Genomic DNA, 17,430 nt, shown 5'->3' with positions numbered 1-17,430 from the left:
AGGCTTTGCTCAGCATTTGATACTGAAAAATTGGGCAACATGGCCATTACAACCCCTGCCACAAACCGTAAGTAGTGATTTTATTACTGTTGATTTCGGCTTAAATTTAAAGTTGCTTAATGAGCAAACAATATTAACAATAATTAACCTTGTTTTCGAGATCGAACACAAAATGTGTCTGTGGTAAATTTAACCGCTATCGTTAACTACCAAACTAAGTGGCATAGATTGTATGACAACCTATTTACATGGATGTTTATAATTATTCCTGCCTGTGGTTTCATATAATTCAACTAAATACTAACTTAACTGAAGGGCGGGTGGGACACACAGCAAAAGGACTCTGTGGCGGATCAGCCGCGGACAGGGGCGTCATGCACCAATTTTTTTAAGGGGGCAGAGTGTGCACAGTTCACAGAAATTTGTGCATACACATACATCCAATGAATCCATGGCACTTACATTTCTAACAATACAGGGAGTGCAGAATTATTAGGCAAGTTGTATTTTTGAGGATTACTTTTGTTATTGTACAACTACAGTGCTCTTGGTCAATTCAAAATGTTAACAAACCCTCAAACCTGAACATTTAAGTAGTAAAAGTGAAATTTTGGCTTTATTAAGAGAATATTTCTATGTACATCATTATTAGGCAACTATTAGTGTGCAGAATTATTAGGCAACTAAATGAAAAACAAAGATTTTACCATCTCACTTGTTTTTTTTTTCACTTGTTAAAGTGAGAATAATAAACAGACTCTATATTTACAAAAAAATTAATAAAACAATAAAAAATAAAAAAAGATATAGACTCGGTGACCAGTGTAGCCGCCCTTCTTTTCGATGGCAGTCGCGGGCCTTCCATTCGCGGATTCGGTCCGTTTCTTGGTCTGATCTGAACCAACATTTTGTGCAGACGCAACCACAGCCTCCCAGACACTGCCCAGAGAGGTGCACGGTTCACCCCCACTGAAAATGTCCTGTTTAAGAAGGGATCAAAAGGTCTTAATAGGGTTTAAGTCAGGTGAAGAAGGGGGCCATGTCATTAGTTTTTCATCTCTAAGGCCTTTACTGGCCAGCCATGCAGTGGAGTACTTGTGATGTATGTGCTGAAGCGTTGTCTTACAAAATAATCAGTCTTCTTGAGGGATGCAGACTTTTTCCTGTGCCGCTGCTTGAGGAAAGTGTCTTCTACATTACAGGCAGGCAGGCACAGACAGGTATTATTAAACATGAGCTTGTTGGACCTTTTTTTAGGTTGAAAATGGAAATAAAAAACAACTCTCAGACCTACTGCCAATTTTTAGAAGACACTTTCTTCAAGCAGTGGTACAGGAAAAAATCTGCATCTTTCAAGAAGACTTTTTTATGCAAGACAACGCTTCAGCACATGCATCAAAGTACTCCACTGCATGGCTGGCCAGTAAAGGCCTTAAAGGTGAAAAACGAATGACATGGCCCCTTCTTCACCTGACTTAAACCCTATTGAGACCTTTTGATCCCTTCTTAAACAGGACATTTTCAGTGAAGGTAAACCGTACACCTCTCTGAACAGTGTCTGGGAGGCTGTGGTTGTGTCTGCACAAAATGTTGGTTCAGACCAGATCAAGAAACTGACTGAATCCGTGAATGGAAGGCTTGTGACTGTTATCGAAAAGAAGGGTGGCTATACTGGTCACTGAGTCCACATCCCTTTTATTTTTTATTGTTTTATAATTTTTCCTGTAAATGTAGAGTCCGTTTACCACTCTCACTCCAACAGGTGAAAAAAAAAACACGCGAGATGGCAAAATCCTTGTTTTTCATTTAGTTGCCCAATAATTCTGCACACCAACAGCTGCCCAATAAGGATGTACATAGAAACATTCTCTCAATAAAGCCAAAATTTCACTTTTACTACTTAAATGTTCAGGTTTGAGGGTTTGTTAACATTTTGAATTGACCAAGAGCACTGTAGTTGTACAATAACAAAAGTAATCCTCAAAAATACAACTTGCCTAATAATTCTGCACTCCCTGTATGAGTGCCCCTGCCTTCATGCAAAAAACTCCAAAATAAAAGTGTTGACTCACTTTCATATCAAATACTATTCAATCGGAATAATGACATGATATTGGTATCATATTTAAAACAGAATGACATGTTTTATTTATTTAAGTTTTGTTTAATGACTTGTTTAATTGTGTCATTAATGCATTTTGCACAACAACTGCATTATGAAATTAATGTCATTTTAAATCCATAAAGTATATAAACAACGAAAATGACATAAGCTATAGCAACGTGATTGATTTTAATGTTCAATAATGATTTAAAAAAATATGTTTAGATAAAATGATTGGAGGAACAAATTTTGCATTAAATTTTACCTCATATGTGTGCGTGTGTGATCCCGCGCCCACGTGAACTCTGGCAAACTTTGGCGTTGTGCCAAGAAGATGAATCTAGAAATCTCTACTAATATTACGTCGAGACGGTCACATTTTATACCATACATTTTCTACACAGAGGAGGTTAACTGCACATTACCGTAGCCTACTGGGGTTTGAAAATGTTGTGAGCTTTTCTTGCATGTTTTAATTCCTCAGATAGCCAAATGCAGCAGCAACATGAAAACTCGTGAACGCGCTCACGCTGATGACGTATGCGGCTTCTCTGACTGCAGCGCCTGGCGCCAGAAAGTAATGTAACATGTTCAAAACACTATCATAATGGCAAAAATCTCTGAAAAGTGACAAGGATGCAGCACAGAATTAATAATATTGTGCATATTAAACAGATTAAAAGACAAGTTACTGATTGATGGACGCTTGTTTGATTTTCAGGTTGCATGCAAAATCCATTTGGCTCAAAAAACCAAGGGGGCACGTGCCCCCTCTGGCCGCGGAGGTATCGCAGCTTCCGGAACGGACCCGCGAAATGGACCTGTAGTGCATCTTGCGCGCAGTGACGGATCCGCAACGAAGGCGGATTGCGGACCCGCCGTGGTTCCGCACTGCATCTGCTCCGCATCCTTGGCGCAAATTGATTCATATATCTGCCGCGGACCCGCAACGGACTCATTAAAAGTCTGACTCAAGCTACGGGGCAGATCCGCAACTGAACTAAACTGAAGGATAAAACTATCACTAGGCCTGGCTATTACAGCAATATAGAACCTTAAATCTGCATTGCCTTGTATTTTTAATCTAACAATATTGTAAATAGGCCTAACAGAAAAGTTTCACTAAAAGATATCAATTTAATGTACAAAAGTAATTAATACTTAATGGAAATATAAAATTGCCATTTACATTTATGGACAGTTATAGGTTATAGCGTATTATGTTTTTGTTAAAAATATACTTTTTGTGGTCAAAACCTAATTTAGTGCTTTTTAGGCCCAGGTCAGTGCAAACATAAAATACTTGATCTATTAGGCTACAACTTTAATGAAATGCTGCACTATACACAGCTAAAATATCAGAAAATGAATAACTGGAAAAAGACAAGTTGTTCAACAAAAAACATTTATCCCATTACTCAGTTTGTGTGGAGGGAGGCGGGACACGTCTCCTCGTTGCCCGATCTGTTGCCAGGTTGCCATATTTTTCGAACGAAAAGGATCCTCGGAAGCCAGAATTTCAAGGATGCTATGTCATCGACATCCGTTGAAGGACTGTTCCAATGTCGAGGATCCTCGGAATTGCAACCAAGGACTGAGGACTGAGTCCTTCGTTCAAAAAATATCTCATATACAGTAAAGGATGTATATGTGTATCCTTCGCGCTGCCAAATCATCCACAATCTTATGCACGCAGCCCAGAAAGCACACCTTTTTACTGACGTAATGATGCAATGACGTGCACTTGCTAGCCTGTTCCATTTACGTGTTCTCCGAATGCTAAAGAGAAGCCTTGCCTAGTCTCTGAAGGAAGTGACTTGGAAAGACCAGTCCTGCCAAGGAAGTACCCTTGACATTGAAAAAAAGCCAGTGTCCCAATAGGTGTGTTCGACATCGGCTGTAACTGGATGTAAACGATCGGCGAGATTAGCTGCGTGCAGGCGGGGAGGAGCTGAAAACGGAGACGTGAAGTCATACACGCTGTGGATCCTGTAGTTTGCTGCATTTACGTCAGGCATGGCTGATCACATGGCGTTTGCTTGCTTTATCGCAGTAAACATGATTTGTAAGATGTAAACAACATAAAAAGTTAATTATACTGTTTTGAATGTACATGTATGAGCATAAGTGGAACTGAAAAGGCTTACAGCATCTGTTTTTACAAGAATAAAGTTCAACATTAGCATATATTATTTAAATACCAATGTAGTGCGGTCTACGGTTTTTACCCATTTTATTTTGATTATGACACACTATAACATCACGACTACATGAAAAGATCTTTAACTTTTATAAAAATACAGATTTGTGAGCATTCATGAAACTGAGGGCATGAAAATAAACACGAAACACATGTGATTGTTGTCATACAGTGAATCCGACTAATCGTGAAACAGCTGTGTCGTCATTACAGCCCGTGCAGCCCCTCTTGGCGAACTGCGCTGGCTGACTCAGGTGGCTGATCTCGAATCGCTCTTGCGGTACGTTAAAGCCATGACGACACAGTCACGTGCCTACAGCGCCAGACAAAATCACTAACCGGCATGCACTGCTTTAAGCCAGCCGTCGATCGGCCTGTGCAGCACAACATGAAGTCGAACACACCTAATGCCAAGTGTGATAGGGTCCTTACAAGTGCCCAAACTTGTGTACATGATATACTGATTCACAACCTCGGGAGCTAGGAATGAATTTATACACATGCAGGGCGTGAGTCTGAACCGACTCTAACAGTGATTAAATTGCAGAAGGTTCATTTTCATTATAAAGAGGATGGCAGATATACACTACACCAGGGCTATTCAAATCTTACCCTGGAGGGCCAGAGCACTGCATAGTTTAGCTCCAACCCTAATCAAACTGACCCACCTGTGATTGTCTAGTGATCATGAAGACCTTGATTAGCTTGCTCATGTGTGTTTGATCAGGGTTGGAGCTAAACTATGCAGTGCTCCGGCCCTCCAGGGTAAGATTTGAATAGCCCTGCACTACACATAGGGTGACCATACGTGCCATTTTTCTCGGACACGTCCTGGCCAGGATTTTGGTGCGTCTTCCGGAAGTCGTATTTGTTGACCGCATACGGCATTCAGTTAAAAACATAAGACATACAATGCAGTTTCATTCTAACCTTAAAATGTAACGGTTGCTTTTCTGTAATAATAATAATAATAATCTTCTATGAACTATGCAGTCGACAAATACGACTTCCAGAAGACGAACCCGAAATCCTGGCCAGGACGCGTCCAGGAAGAATGGCACACATGGTCACCCTACTACACATGAGACCAAAATTGCCAACATGCAAACTTAATAATGCACAGCTAGCTAACATTAGCGCTAAACCATTATCCACGAGTGAACATGCTAAGTTTTCCTAATATCAACGTCATTCCAATCATTAGTATACAGGACAAGTTTACTGCCGCAATATAATAAATCAATACTTACTCAAAAGAGTGTTCAGCTCAACCTTGTCCCAGCAAAGAAAGTCTCGATTGACAGGTGTGCGGAGTTCAACCGTGCAGTAAAGGCGCGTCTGAGGATCCGACATGTGTCTGTTCAGAATCCACAGTTTGACAGTAGAATTGTGCGGCGCCAAACGGATGTGACAGTCACGCCCCATTCAGACAGCCAGCGACCAGCAGTAGCAGAGCGACGCGATCTCATTCATTTCAATGGAAACCGGACGACTTCCGGCGACACGAGCGAAAGTGACCTTTGGCTACCGTATGGTCGTGTCCAGCGACGCAAGAAAGTTAATAAAACTGTAACTTTATGCAAATGTCGAGCGAATTTTGGGAGCGACTACCAATGAGAACGAAGCAGTGGAGTTCACGTCATCCTTCTCTCGTCAGTTACTGGCGTGGATGGTACTCATTTGTTTATGACAAGCAGATTTAGATACGCCTCATTGAAAGAGATGGGCGACACGCAGCAATAACATCGCTGGCTGTCTGAACGAGGGGTCACGCGAGTTTGACGACTTGAAGGTGGATCCGCCTATGAGTCGCCTGCTGTGTGGGGTGTTTGTATCAATCACTTGAAGCGCGAATTCAAACTTGACATTAGGAAGTTTTTCCTGAACTCTGTGAACACGACTCGCTGACAGCAGTCTGCCTTCATCCAGAAACAGCTCAAATAATGCGACAGCAGCGTATCAATTCCTTACAGGCACTGTCATAATATTTCTGTCCTCATCACGGAACAGAATAATTAAATACATCCACAAGGACGTATTTGTTTTTTAACGTAAGTAAATTAAAACAGTGGATACGAGGTCATCATTTGTGCTCTGTATAGACCCCTTCACAGTTCATGTCACAGGCAGTTCTCACTGGGCATGTCGGGATCAGAAAAGTCATTACAGCAGATTGAGTTGCGTATTATTCGGTATCGTCAAAAATGCCTACTTGCCTCGTGGGCTGTGAAAATCACACCAGGTCTTCCTGCAGAATCTCAAAAACAAAAAAAAACACATCTGGCTGCAAGCAATTAAACGTGCAGACTGGGACAATGCAAAGATCAAAGAGGCTTGTGTTTGTAGTGCTCACTTTATTTCAGGTAAGTCATCATTTTTCAGTCCTGTTAGATTAAACTAGAAAGCCTAAATGGTATGAACAGTTTGACCCCATGCTGCGCACCCAATAGTCATTCAATGTTTACAAACCTTGAAGGGGTCTATTGGGCTATGTGTGAATAATAAGAAAATAAAAACTGCATGTAAAGAGGATTGAAGAGGTTATAGCTCCAGTCATGTTAATATTTTACTCCTCCTGGATTAAGTCCTGATGGTGACGTGATGAAGTGATCCCCTTGGGAAATCAGAGCGCAGCTCATTATTATTATTATTATTATTGTTATTGTGATAGAGTCGAGCCTACCAGCTCGCTTTCTATGGAACAATGTGAGTTCGTGTGGGATTGGAAAAAATGATGGCGCACCCGCAGATGTTCTTTCGAATAAGTGGAATTTATTTACAGTGCCAAAAGACTTCTCCACAGTGAAGAATATATACACGTGCTGATCAAATGACCAAAAAAAATCCAAAGTACCAAAAAAAAATAAAATAAAATAAATGTAGAAAAACAATCCAACACAGATATATATTTACAGATGAGACAGGTATCCACCATATACCAAAAGAGGTTTGCTTTTCGCTTGAGGCTCCACAATAGCACTCTCGCCCTGACTTGGTAAACAAGCACCACCTTTAGGTTTGGCCTCAGCTTATATAGGTCAAGCCCCGCCCCTTTTTGGGCCATACCACTTTTGGGTAAGTATAACATTTCATATCTCCACAAGTACCCCATTTACTTGCCAATTATAATTCATTAAACATTTCACCCACACGTATATATTCATATCATATATATATATATATTGACACAATCCATTACCACTTAACCCAATTACACAAATCTTCACATATAAATAAACCTAGGAATTCCCACTCAAAAGAAGACAGTGGTTTTTCCCGATTTGGGTCACAGTGCGCCGACGCGAACCAACCTGTGACGTCATAATCGGCCGCCGCTCGTTCACTCGGTTTGGCCAACGCAGCGTGCCCCATCAGGAAACGTATACATATACAAACAACACAGAAAGGACAAGACAAGTGCAGTGTGAGTGTATGCAACGACCAGTAATGGAAATATCTATGAATGGGGAGTGAAGTAAATGAGAGAATGTCCAGGTGTTATCAGAATCGCGTGTGCACCCGCTCCTCTAATAGCGCAACGATGGAAGGAATGAGGTCAGTAAATGTGTATGTATGTGTGCATGTGTTCATGTGCTGCTTCCCCAGCGGTGGCAGTTAATGTGACTTCTTCACATTACCTTCCCCCTCTCCAAGCCGCGTACTGGCTGGAAACCTGGACAGGTAGTCGGCTACCACGTTCATTCTGCCAGGTCGATGTTGTATCTTGAACTTGTAGGGCTGTAAGGCAAGGTACCAACGTGTAACTCTGGCATTGTGATCCTTCATGGACTGAATCCAAGTTAAGGCCCGGTGGTCGGTTTCTAGATCAAACTCTCGACCCAGAAGGTAATAACGCAAGCTGTCCAGGGACCATTTAATGGCGAGACCTTCCTTCTCAATTGCTGAATACCTAGTCTCCCTCTCCAGCAGTTTGCGGCTGAGGTAAACAACTGGCTTTTCCTCCCCGGGGCTTCCCTGGGCAAGGACCGCTCCAATTCCGACTGCTGAGGCGTCCACTTGTACTAAGAACCGTTGCGAGAAGTCTGGACTCTGTAGGACGGGACTGGAACACATCTTCTCTTTTAAAGTTGTAAAGGCTGCCTCGCAGTCATCAGACCAGGGTATCGGATTCGCCACTGCCTTAGACAACAGGTTGGTCAGGGGAACTGCAATGGAGGCAAAGTTTGGTATGAATCTCCTGTACCATCCTACCAGTCCCAAGAATGACCTCATCTCCTTCTTGGTCTTTGGTTGTGGGCTCCTTCGGATTGCCTCCACCTTATCCACCTGTGGCTTCAGTTGTCCATTGCCTAGGCGATAGCCTAAGTAGTTTGCCTCTTGCCTGGCCCATTCACATTTCCTAACATTTAAAGTCAGTCCTGCTTACTCTATCCTCTTCAGGGTTTGTTGAAGATGTTGCAGATGCTCTGACCAAGAGTTGCTATGGATTACCACGTCATCCAGGTATGCCGCCGCCCAATCCTCACAGCCTTGGAGAACTCGGTCCATCAGTCTTTGGAAGGTTGCTGGGGCCCCATGAAGACCAAATGGGAGGACTGTAAATTGGAACAGCCCTAGTGGTGTTCGGAAAGCTGTATATGGTTTGGACTCTGGATTAAGGGGTACCTGCCAATACCCTTTACATAAATCTAGCGTGGTGATGTATTGGGCTTTTCCAATCTTCTCAAGTAGATCATCCACTCTCGGCATAGGGTAAGCATCAAATTTCGACTGAGTGTTGAGCTTGCGGAAGTCAATGCAGACACGCAGGGAACCATCCTTCTTCGGGACAATCACCACTGGGCTGCTCCACTCACTCGTTGAAGGCTCAATCACTCTTAACTCCTTCATCAGTTTGATCTCCTCTTTTAATGGTTCCACCAGTCTTTCCGGCACCCGGTAAGGACGTTGGCGTGCAGGTGATGGGTCGGAAAGGTGGATGGTGTGTTGGGTCAGCTCCGTCCGTCCCGGCCTCTGACAGAACAACGCAGGAAACTGGTTTAGGAGGTGCTGCAGTTCTGCCCTCTTAGCCTCTTCTAGGTGCTCTAAGCTCACCACAGATGGCTGTCTCCTTGCATCCTCAGATTCCTCTTCCTCCTCCACCTCAATCCTCCTCACCAACAGTGATGTCTCTGTTCCTTTACCAGGCGGCTCCTTCCACTCTCTTAACAGGTTCACATGGTAAGTCTGTCTGGTCTTGCCCTTGTCCGGATGATGAACTTCATAAGTTACTGGCCCCATCTTGCGGATCACAGCATATGGTCCTTGCCATTTAGCCAGTAGCTTGCTTGTTGAAGTTGGTAATAAGAGTAATACCTTCTGTCCCGGTTGAAACTGTCGTTGTCGGGCGTGTTGGTCATACCATCTTTTCTGTGCCTGTTGCTTTTGTTGTAGGTTCTCTTTGGCTTGTTCTCTGTACTGTTCCAGACGATCTCGCATCTCTAGTATGTACTGTATAATGCCTTTATCCTCCTTTTTGGATGCCAGTTCCTCTTCCCAGCTTTTCCTTAGCAGGTCCAGGGGTCCCTGTACCTGCCATCCATAAAGGAGCTCGAACGGTGAGAATCCAGTGGATGCCTGGGGTACCTCTCGGTAAGCAAAGAGGACAAACGGTAACCACTTATCCCAGTCTCGTCCTGTGTCTGCAACAAACTTCCGCAGCATGTTCTTGAGGGTTTGGTTGAACCTCTCCACCAGGCCGTCTGTTTGCGGATGGTAGGGAGTTGTGCGGATGGCTGTGATGCCCAATTGCTTGTTCAGCTGCCCCATCAGTCGTGACATGAAGTTGGTTCCTTGATCTGTAAGAATTTCCTCGGGTATGCCGACTCTGGAGAAGAGTTGCACGAGAGAATGAATGATCTTGGGTGTGGTGATAGAACGAAGTGGAAAGGCCTCTGGATACCTTGTGGCGTAGTCGCTGATGACCAGAATGTAACGATGTCCGGCACTGCTCTTTTCCAACGGCCCCACAATATCCATGGCGATTCTTCTGAAAGGTACAGAAATGACAGGGAGGGGGTGCAGGGGTGCTCTGCCCCGCTGGGACACAGCACTCACCTTTTGGCAAATAGCACATGTGTTACAGTGTATCTTGACATCAGTGTAAAGTGTTGGCCAATAAAACCGTGAGTGAATGCGAGCATACGTTTTCTGTTGACCCAGGTGACCTGCCCATGGAACAGTATGTGCAAGGTGTAGAACAAGAGGACGACAACAAGTTGGTACAATTAAACGCGTAACATCACCACTTTGCAAATATAACACTCCATTCAACACCACATACTTTTCATCACATAGATTTGGAGGTTTCCCACACTCAGCTTTCATAAATAAGGGTTTTAAGGTTTCATCTTCCCCTTGAAGTTGTGCTATGTTCCCTGGGACCTTCCAGCCATTAACTTTCAGGCCCTCCACAGAGGACTCTGAAGCTGGGGTACCCAGGTACTTCTCATGCCGTCGTTGGCGTCGTGACTTTCTAGGGCCTTTAGTCCCACCCTGCAACAGACTATCGTGTAAGTCTGGCAGTGGCTGTAGACCTGCCCTGACTTGAGCCCTAGTAATTGCAGGACATGACACATTAATAGGGGTAGTGCTAACAGAATTACCTGAGTTCTTAATGGGCGGTTGCAAAAGTTCGAACAACACTGGTAAATCTCTTCCCAGAATCATATCTGCTGGTAAATGTTCAACTATGGCAACATTGAGCAAATACATTTGTTCCTGTACCTCCACCATTATCTCAGCTCTGGGATAATGCCTTACATCTCCATGCACACACTGAACAGCCGTAGTGTTCTCATAATTGACAGAATTTACATAGCATGCTTTTAACATTGATAGGGAACTTCCAGTGTCCAATAGTGCTTTCATTGCTAGTCCATTGACAGTCACATCATGTACATTCTGACCCTCCCCCACTGAGTAAAAATCACAAGAATCACAATCCCCTTCTCTAGGAACATAACAAAACCCTGTAAGTTTTGCTTTCCGAGTGAGACACACCGCAGCTTTGTGGCCCGGCTGCTGACAGTAAAAACAAATCAAGTCTTTAACCATTGACTTTGGACCCTGGGTGTTGTCAGATCGATCAGCCGACCCCTTTTCAGATCTATAATTTTGAAAACCACCACGTACAGTACCTTTAAGTGATTGATTACGAGGTCCTCCCTGATGTGCATTCTGGTACTGCTGCGCCAACTTTGCTGCTGCCAGACCTGTCTTTGGCTCGTGCTCTTTCACCCAGGTACGTGCTTCGTATGGTAGTACCCGAAGAAGCTGTTCCAGGATGATGACCTCACCAATCTCCTCTTTGGACTGTTCCTCAGGTCGCACCCACCGTCTATATAGATTCTTCAGCCGATGGTAAGTCTCAGTTGGCGATTCTCCAGCTGGAACTGTAGAGGATCGAAATCGCTGCCGGTAGGTCTCTGCAGAGATGTTGAACTTCTCCAGCAGTGCGTTTTTCACGGAAGCGTAGACCTCAGCCTCCTCCTCATCCATTGCTAGGTATGCCTCCAATGCTTGCCCTGTCAGCAACGGAACGAGGTGGAAACTCCACTCTTCCTCGGGCCACCTCCAGGTCTTGGCCAGACGTTCAAATCGGCGAAGATAATTCTCAATATCTTCCCCCTGCTGGAAGCTTGGCATCTTTGGGTCAGCCCTCTGCATCGGCCCTCTCGGTGCTGGACTGCTTGGAGGGTCTGCTTCGTCAATTGGTCTGTGCCCCTTGGGCCTCTTCCCGGCCGGTGTTGGTAGCTCCATTCGTAAGCTATCTGCCTCCGACAAGGTGTCATCTGGACGTATCGCATGCAAAATGGACTCACCAAGGCCTCTGAGCTCCCGCAGATAGCGCTCCTCTTTCTGCTCTTGCGTATCAAGGAATCTGCGCAATAGGGAGACCATTCCCTCCCCCGCTGTAGCGGCAGGTGTCCCAGGCTTGACTGATGTTGGACTGGGCCTGGGGAAGTCTCTGGGAAGACTCGTCGCTCCTTCCTCACCCTCTGTAGTCTCAGCTGAATTCCAGTCCTCCTGCTCACCTGACGCCGCCTTCACTTGAGACCGTAAACCCGGCCTGGGTTTTTTCCCTTTTGGCGCTGTCTTGCGAGTCGCCATCCCACCGCTGCCACCAAATGTGATAGAGTCGAGCCTACCAGCTCGCTTTCTATGGAACAATGTGAGTTCGTGTGGGATTGGAAAAAATGATGGCGCACCCGCAGATGTTCTTTCGAATAAGTGGAATTTATTTACAGTGCCAAAAGAGTTCTCCACAGTGAAGAATATATACACGTTGCTGATCAAATGACCAAAAAAAATCCAAAGTACCAAAAAAAATAAAAATAAAATAAATGTAGAAAAATAATCCAACACAGATATATATTTACAGATGAGACAGGTATCCACCATATACCAAAAGAAGTTTGCTTTTCGCTTGAGGCTCCACAATAGCACTCTCGCCCTGACTTGGTAAACAAGCCCCACCTTTAGGTTTGGCCTCAGCTTATATAGGTCAAGCCCCGCCCCGTTTTGGGCCATACCACTTTTGGGTAAGTATAACATTTCATATCTCCACAAGTACCCCATTTACTTGCCAATTATAATTCATTAAACATTTCACCCACACGTATATATTCATATCATATATATATATATATTGACACAATCCATTACCACTTAACCCAATTACACAAATCTTCACATATAAATAAACCTAGGAATTCCCACTCAAAAGAAGACAGTGGTTTTTCCCGATTTGGGTCACAGTGCGCCGACGCGAACCAACCTGTGACGTCATAATCGGCCGCCGCTCGTTCACTCGGTTTGGCCAACGCAGCGTGCCCCATCAGGAAACGTATACATATACAAACAACACAGAAAGGACAAGACAAGTGCAGTGTGAGTGTATGCAACGACCAGTAATGGAAATATCTATGAATGGGGAGTGAAGTAAATGAGAGAATGTCCAGGTGTTATCAGAATCGCGTGTGCACCCGCTCCTCTAATAGCGCAACGATGGAAGGAATGAGGTCAGTAAATGTGTATGTATGTGTGCATGTGTTCATGTGCTGCTTCCCCAGCGGTGGCAGTTAATGTGACTTCTTCACAGTTATTATTATTATTATTCATGACCCTTTCAAATAAGGTTATAACAGACCATTTCATTCTGAGGGCAAATCCTAGCATTGTAAATGGACATGTAAAACCGTCTCTGGATCATTTTTTCACTTAAAAAAGCCACATACCTTATATTTAGAAATCAAAGAACAATGTAATATATTATTTCAATCCATTCGTGGTCACCTTTAAGTGTGTGTGCGCGTATGCATGTTTTGTTTTTTCTGTATTTTATGGATTTAAATTGTATCTCTAATATTTTGTCATGCTCAGGCTTACTGATTCTGGACTGTCAGAGAAAAGCTGTTCTGTTCTGACTTCAGTACTAACTTCAAAATCTTCATGTCTGAGAGATCTGGATCTGTATGGGAATAAACAAATAAGTGATTCAGGAGTGAAGCTGATCTCTGATGGACTGAAGGATCCAAACTGTAAACTGGAGAAACTGAAGTAAGATCATAAATGAGTTTCATCACATCTTTAACAGATGACTTTTGTGGGTTTATATCATCACATTTGTCTTCAGTGATTCTTTACTGATATTATTTCATATCTGTAATGTTGGTTGCTGAGGCAGAGGATCCAAGTGCAGTATTTATTATTAAAGTAATTTCAAACAGACAGGTACAAACATAACCTGAACAGGTACAGGCAGATAAGAACTGGAACAGGCAGACAGGAATAGAGCATTACATATAACAATCACCGACAATAGACAATGCACACACTGGGCTTAAATACACTGGGTAAATTAGGGATAACGAGAGACACCTGGGAAACAATCACACAGAGACCAGTGAAACTACAAAACATGGATGACACAGACAAACTTCAAAATAAGAGTATTTAAACAGGGAACATAGAACAGACTCATGACAATAACACATGTTTGTTAAATTTTTTTTTTTGATTTTACAGTGTTTCCTTTCAGTTTCTCTCTCTTTGTATATAAACAAACAAACAAAATAAAACAATCATTTATTTAAAGCTGAGCGGTCTTTTGATTTCATTCATTAAATTTTAAAGAAGCATTGAAGAGCACCATTGATGGGTGATTTTGCTTATTTTTCTCAGAGACTTTAAAGGGGTCATATTATGAGATTTTCTTAAGATGTAAAATAAATATTTGGTGTTCCCAGAGTGTGTATGTGAAGGTTTAATTTTGTAGGCCTGAGCAAAAGTGTGCTGTTTTTGGGTGTGTCGTTTTTAAATGCAAATGAGCGGATGCAATGCAAACACTGATCACAATGATGGTGGTTTGTTGTAATTTAAACTCAACTGTGCTTTTCTCTCTCTCTCTTTGTCTCTGGACTAAATGGCAGTGCTGTGGTTGGATATTGCAGATAAAGGGGGCGGTAATATTGTAATTCGCCTTGCTACCTACCTCACAAAACAGGCGAAATCTGAACAACCTAATTTTTCACATGCTTGCAGAAAATGGCTTACCCAAAACAAAGTTACTGGGTTGATCTTTATTACATTTATAGGTTGAAAGAAGCACTGGGGACCCAATTATAGCACTTAAACATGGAAAAAGTCTGATTTTTACCATATGACCCCTTTAAATCTGAACTTATGTGATGTTAAGTAAAGTGAGAGAGTTCAGTGTGTGTTATTGTTCTCTACAGGTTGTGTGGTTGTGATGTCACAGATGAAGGTTGTGCAGCTTTGGCTTCAGCTCTGAGATCAAACCCATCACATCTGAGAGAACTGAATCTGTCTATGAATAATCTAAGAGATTCAGGAGTGAAGCTGCTCTCTGATGGACTGAAGAATCCAAACTGTAAACTGGAGACACTGTGGTAAGATCATAAATGAGTTTCATCACATCTTTAACAGATGACTTTTGGGGTTTCACTGTTAGACATTTTCAAGGATTTTTACAGTAACCTACTGGCAACACTGTTGCCAGTAGGCTACTGTAAATAAGATTTACAGTTCTAAACTGTATTTCCATTTTACAGTATTTAAATTCTACTGTAAATATGTAATACAGTGTGCTACCGTAAAAAAACAGGTTTACAGTATAATACTGTATACTATACTACTATTCTTTTTATTTTTTTATACATTCATTTTTATTATATTTAAATTAGCTATAATTTTTAGATAAAATTAATTTTTACATTTTAACCTACAGATACTGCTAACATTTAATTCAAAGAGACAATTTCAAATATCGAAGCCTTTATTTAAAACAATACAAATACTTTAAGAAGTTGTGTGAAATTACATTTGAAACATACACATTTCAAATCATTTGCAGTAATACATTTAAAATAACACAAATTATAAACATACAAACGTATAACACTGATTACAGGTTTAGTTAATCCAAAAATTATAATTGTATAATTTAAACAATGATTTTCTTTGGTTTTCCTGTTACAATAGGAGTAGTCTGTGACCGCATATGGCTCCACATTATACGTGCTATATATTTCAAGTGTCCCAAAGACATACAAAAAGGGGTGATGAAAATATAATCCATATAATCAATTTTGACCCGTCATTTATCTAAACGAGTAATGCAAGTAAACAGCTATACCTGATGGATAGGATGCTCACAGTCAAGTTTACTGTCAGGTCTGCAACAACCAGAATATACCAACAAAATATACACATCAGGAAGAATGTGTAGATGCAGTATTTGGAGAGTCTTTGCATTAGGACTTCACACGCAATCATGTCTGCCTTTAGACGACTTTAAATTATGTCAAGTTACATGGAGTTATGCTATAATGATTTGGTGTTATACATTTTGCATCCTACTTTTGAAGCTAGAGAGGTGATCATGATCCACTACCACTGTAACCAGAAAACCCATAACACCACAAAATCAGCATCATAATAGCAAAATTAAAACTTTTGTGACCCTTTTATTTAGTCTAGTTAAGTTCTCTTAAAATAGAACTGGTTTAAAATGAAACAATGACTGTCTGTCTTTACATTTCTCTTCACATTTACAGAAAAAGGCAAATAACATACAGTGCAATGCAAAGTATAAATTTTTTATCAGCATGTGCTTTCCTTGTTCGAACCCATAGCGTTTTATGATGCTAACACAATGCTCAACCACAGAGAAAGGTTCTAAGAACGTTCCTTGAAAGTTCCCAAAGTTCCCAATAACGTTATGAATGTTTTTGCTTGTAATGATAAAAAACATTACATTCTATTATTTACAAACTGTGTAAAACATTATTTCTTAATGTTCTGTTAAAATATTGCATATAAACATTCATAAAATATACTAGACATGTGTTTTAAACATTGTGAGTACATTTAAACATGACATTGTCTAAAAATAAAATGCAACATTCAAGAAACATTCCTAAACAATTTAAAAACTGGACACTTTTATGTTGGCTTAACATTATTGGGACCTTTGGGAACGTTGTTAGAACTTAGAACTTAGAACTAGAGGAGATATACTCTTTAGCCTTTACTTACAGTAAATACAGTAAGGGTGGGTTGCACCAACAAGGATTAGGCCTAAATCTGGTTTAAATCAAAGCTTATTTAATAATTCCGTTGCACCAAACTTTAAACCTGTTTAAAAATAAACAGGTTTAAATTTAAACTGTCATTTTGATCCAGGTTTAAATCTTACAGTAAATCTAGATTATCTTTAATCCTGTTGCTCCATGACTTTAAACTCCGTTTTAAATCTCAGTGAGGGATTAACTTTAAACTTGCATATGAGGAGGTTTAAATATGTTTTTTACAATTAAATGTCTGGCTAAATGATTAGAAACACATACCGCAAGCATGGTGGCGCTATTCAAAGATGCGTTTATTATAACATCTCAACAAAGTGAGTTTGGCGGCTCAAAAGGATTATTAACAGCACTGGTGACAGCTACCGATGCTCGTATGTGCTTCTCCTCTGTCACGGGCGCTCCAGTCAGACGAAGGACAGTGAATGTACGGACACACGGTGGCGTTTCATGACAAATGCGTCGACACATCTTGTTCATTATAGCACAATATCTGAGCTTTGCGATATTTCCTGTCA

General features: G+C 41.7%; 1 protein-coding gene across 1 annotated transcript in view; it reads left to right on the top strand.

Moving 5' to 3' along the window:
• Positions 1-17,430, top strand: part of LOC129443937 (NACHT, LRR and PYD domains-containing protein 3) — a 104,945-nt gene that overhangs the window by 73,184 nt on the left and 14,331 nt on the right. The window contains exons 12-13 of the mRNA XM_073860203.1: positions 13,689-13,865; positions 15,044-15,217. Coding sequence (XP_073716304.1) covers positions 13,689-13,865; positions 15,044-15,217 — 351 coding nt within the window. The remainder of the gene's footprint in view (positions 1-13,688; positions 13,866-15,043; positions 15,218-17,430) is intronic.

Source organism: Misgurnus anguillicaudatus, chromosome 3 (genome assembly GCF_027580225.2).
Source record: "Misgurnus anguillicaudatus chromosome 3, ASM2758022v2, whole genome shotgun sequence".
Classification (NCBI taxonomy): domain Eukaryota; kingdom Metazoa; phylum Chordata; class Actinopteri; order Cypriniformes; family Cobitidae; genus Misgurnus; species Misgurnus anguillicaudatus.
This window is presented reverse-complemented; position numbering and strand designations above follow the sequence as displayed.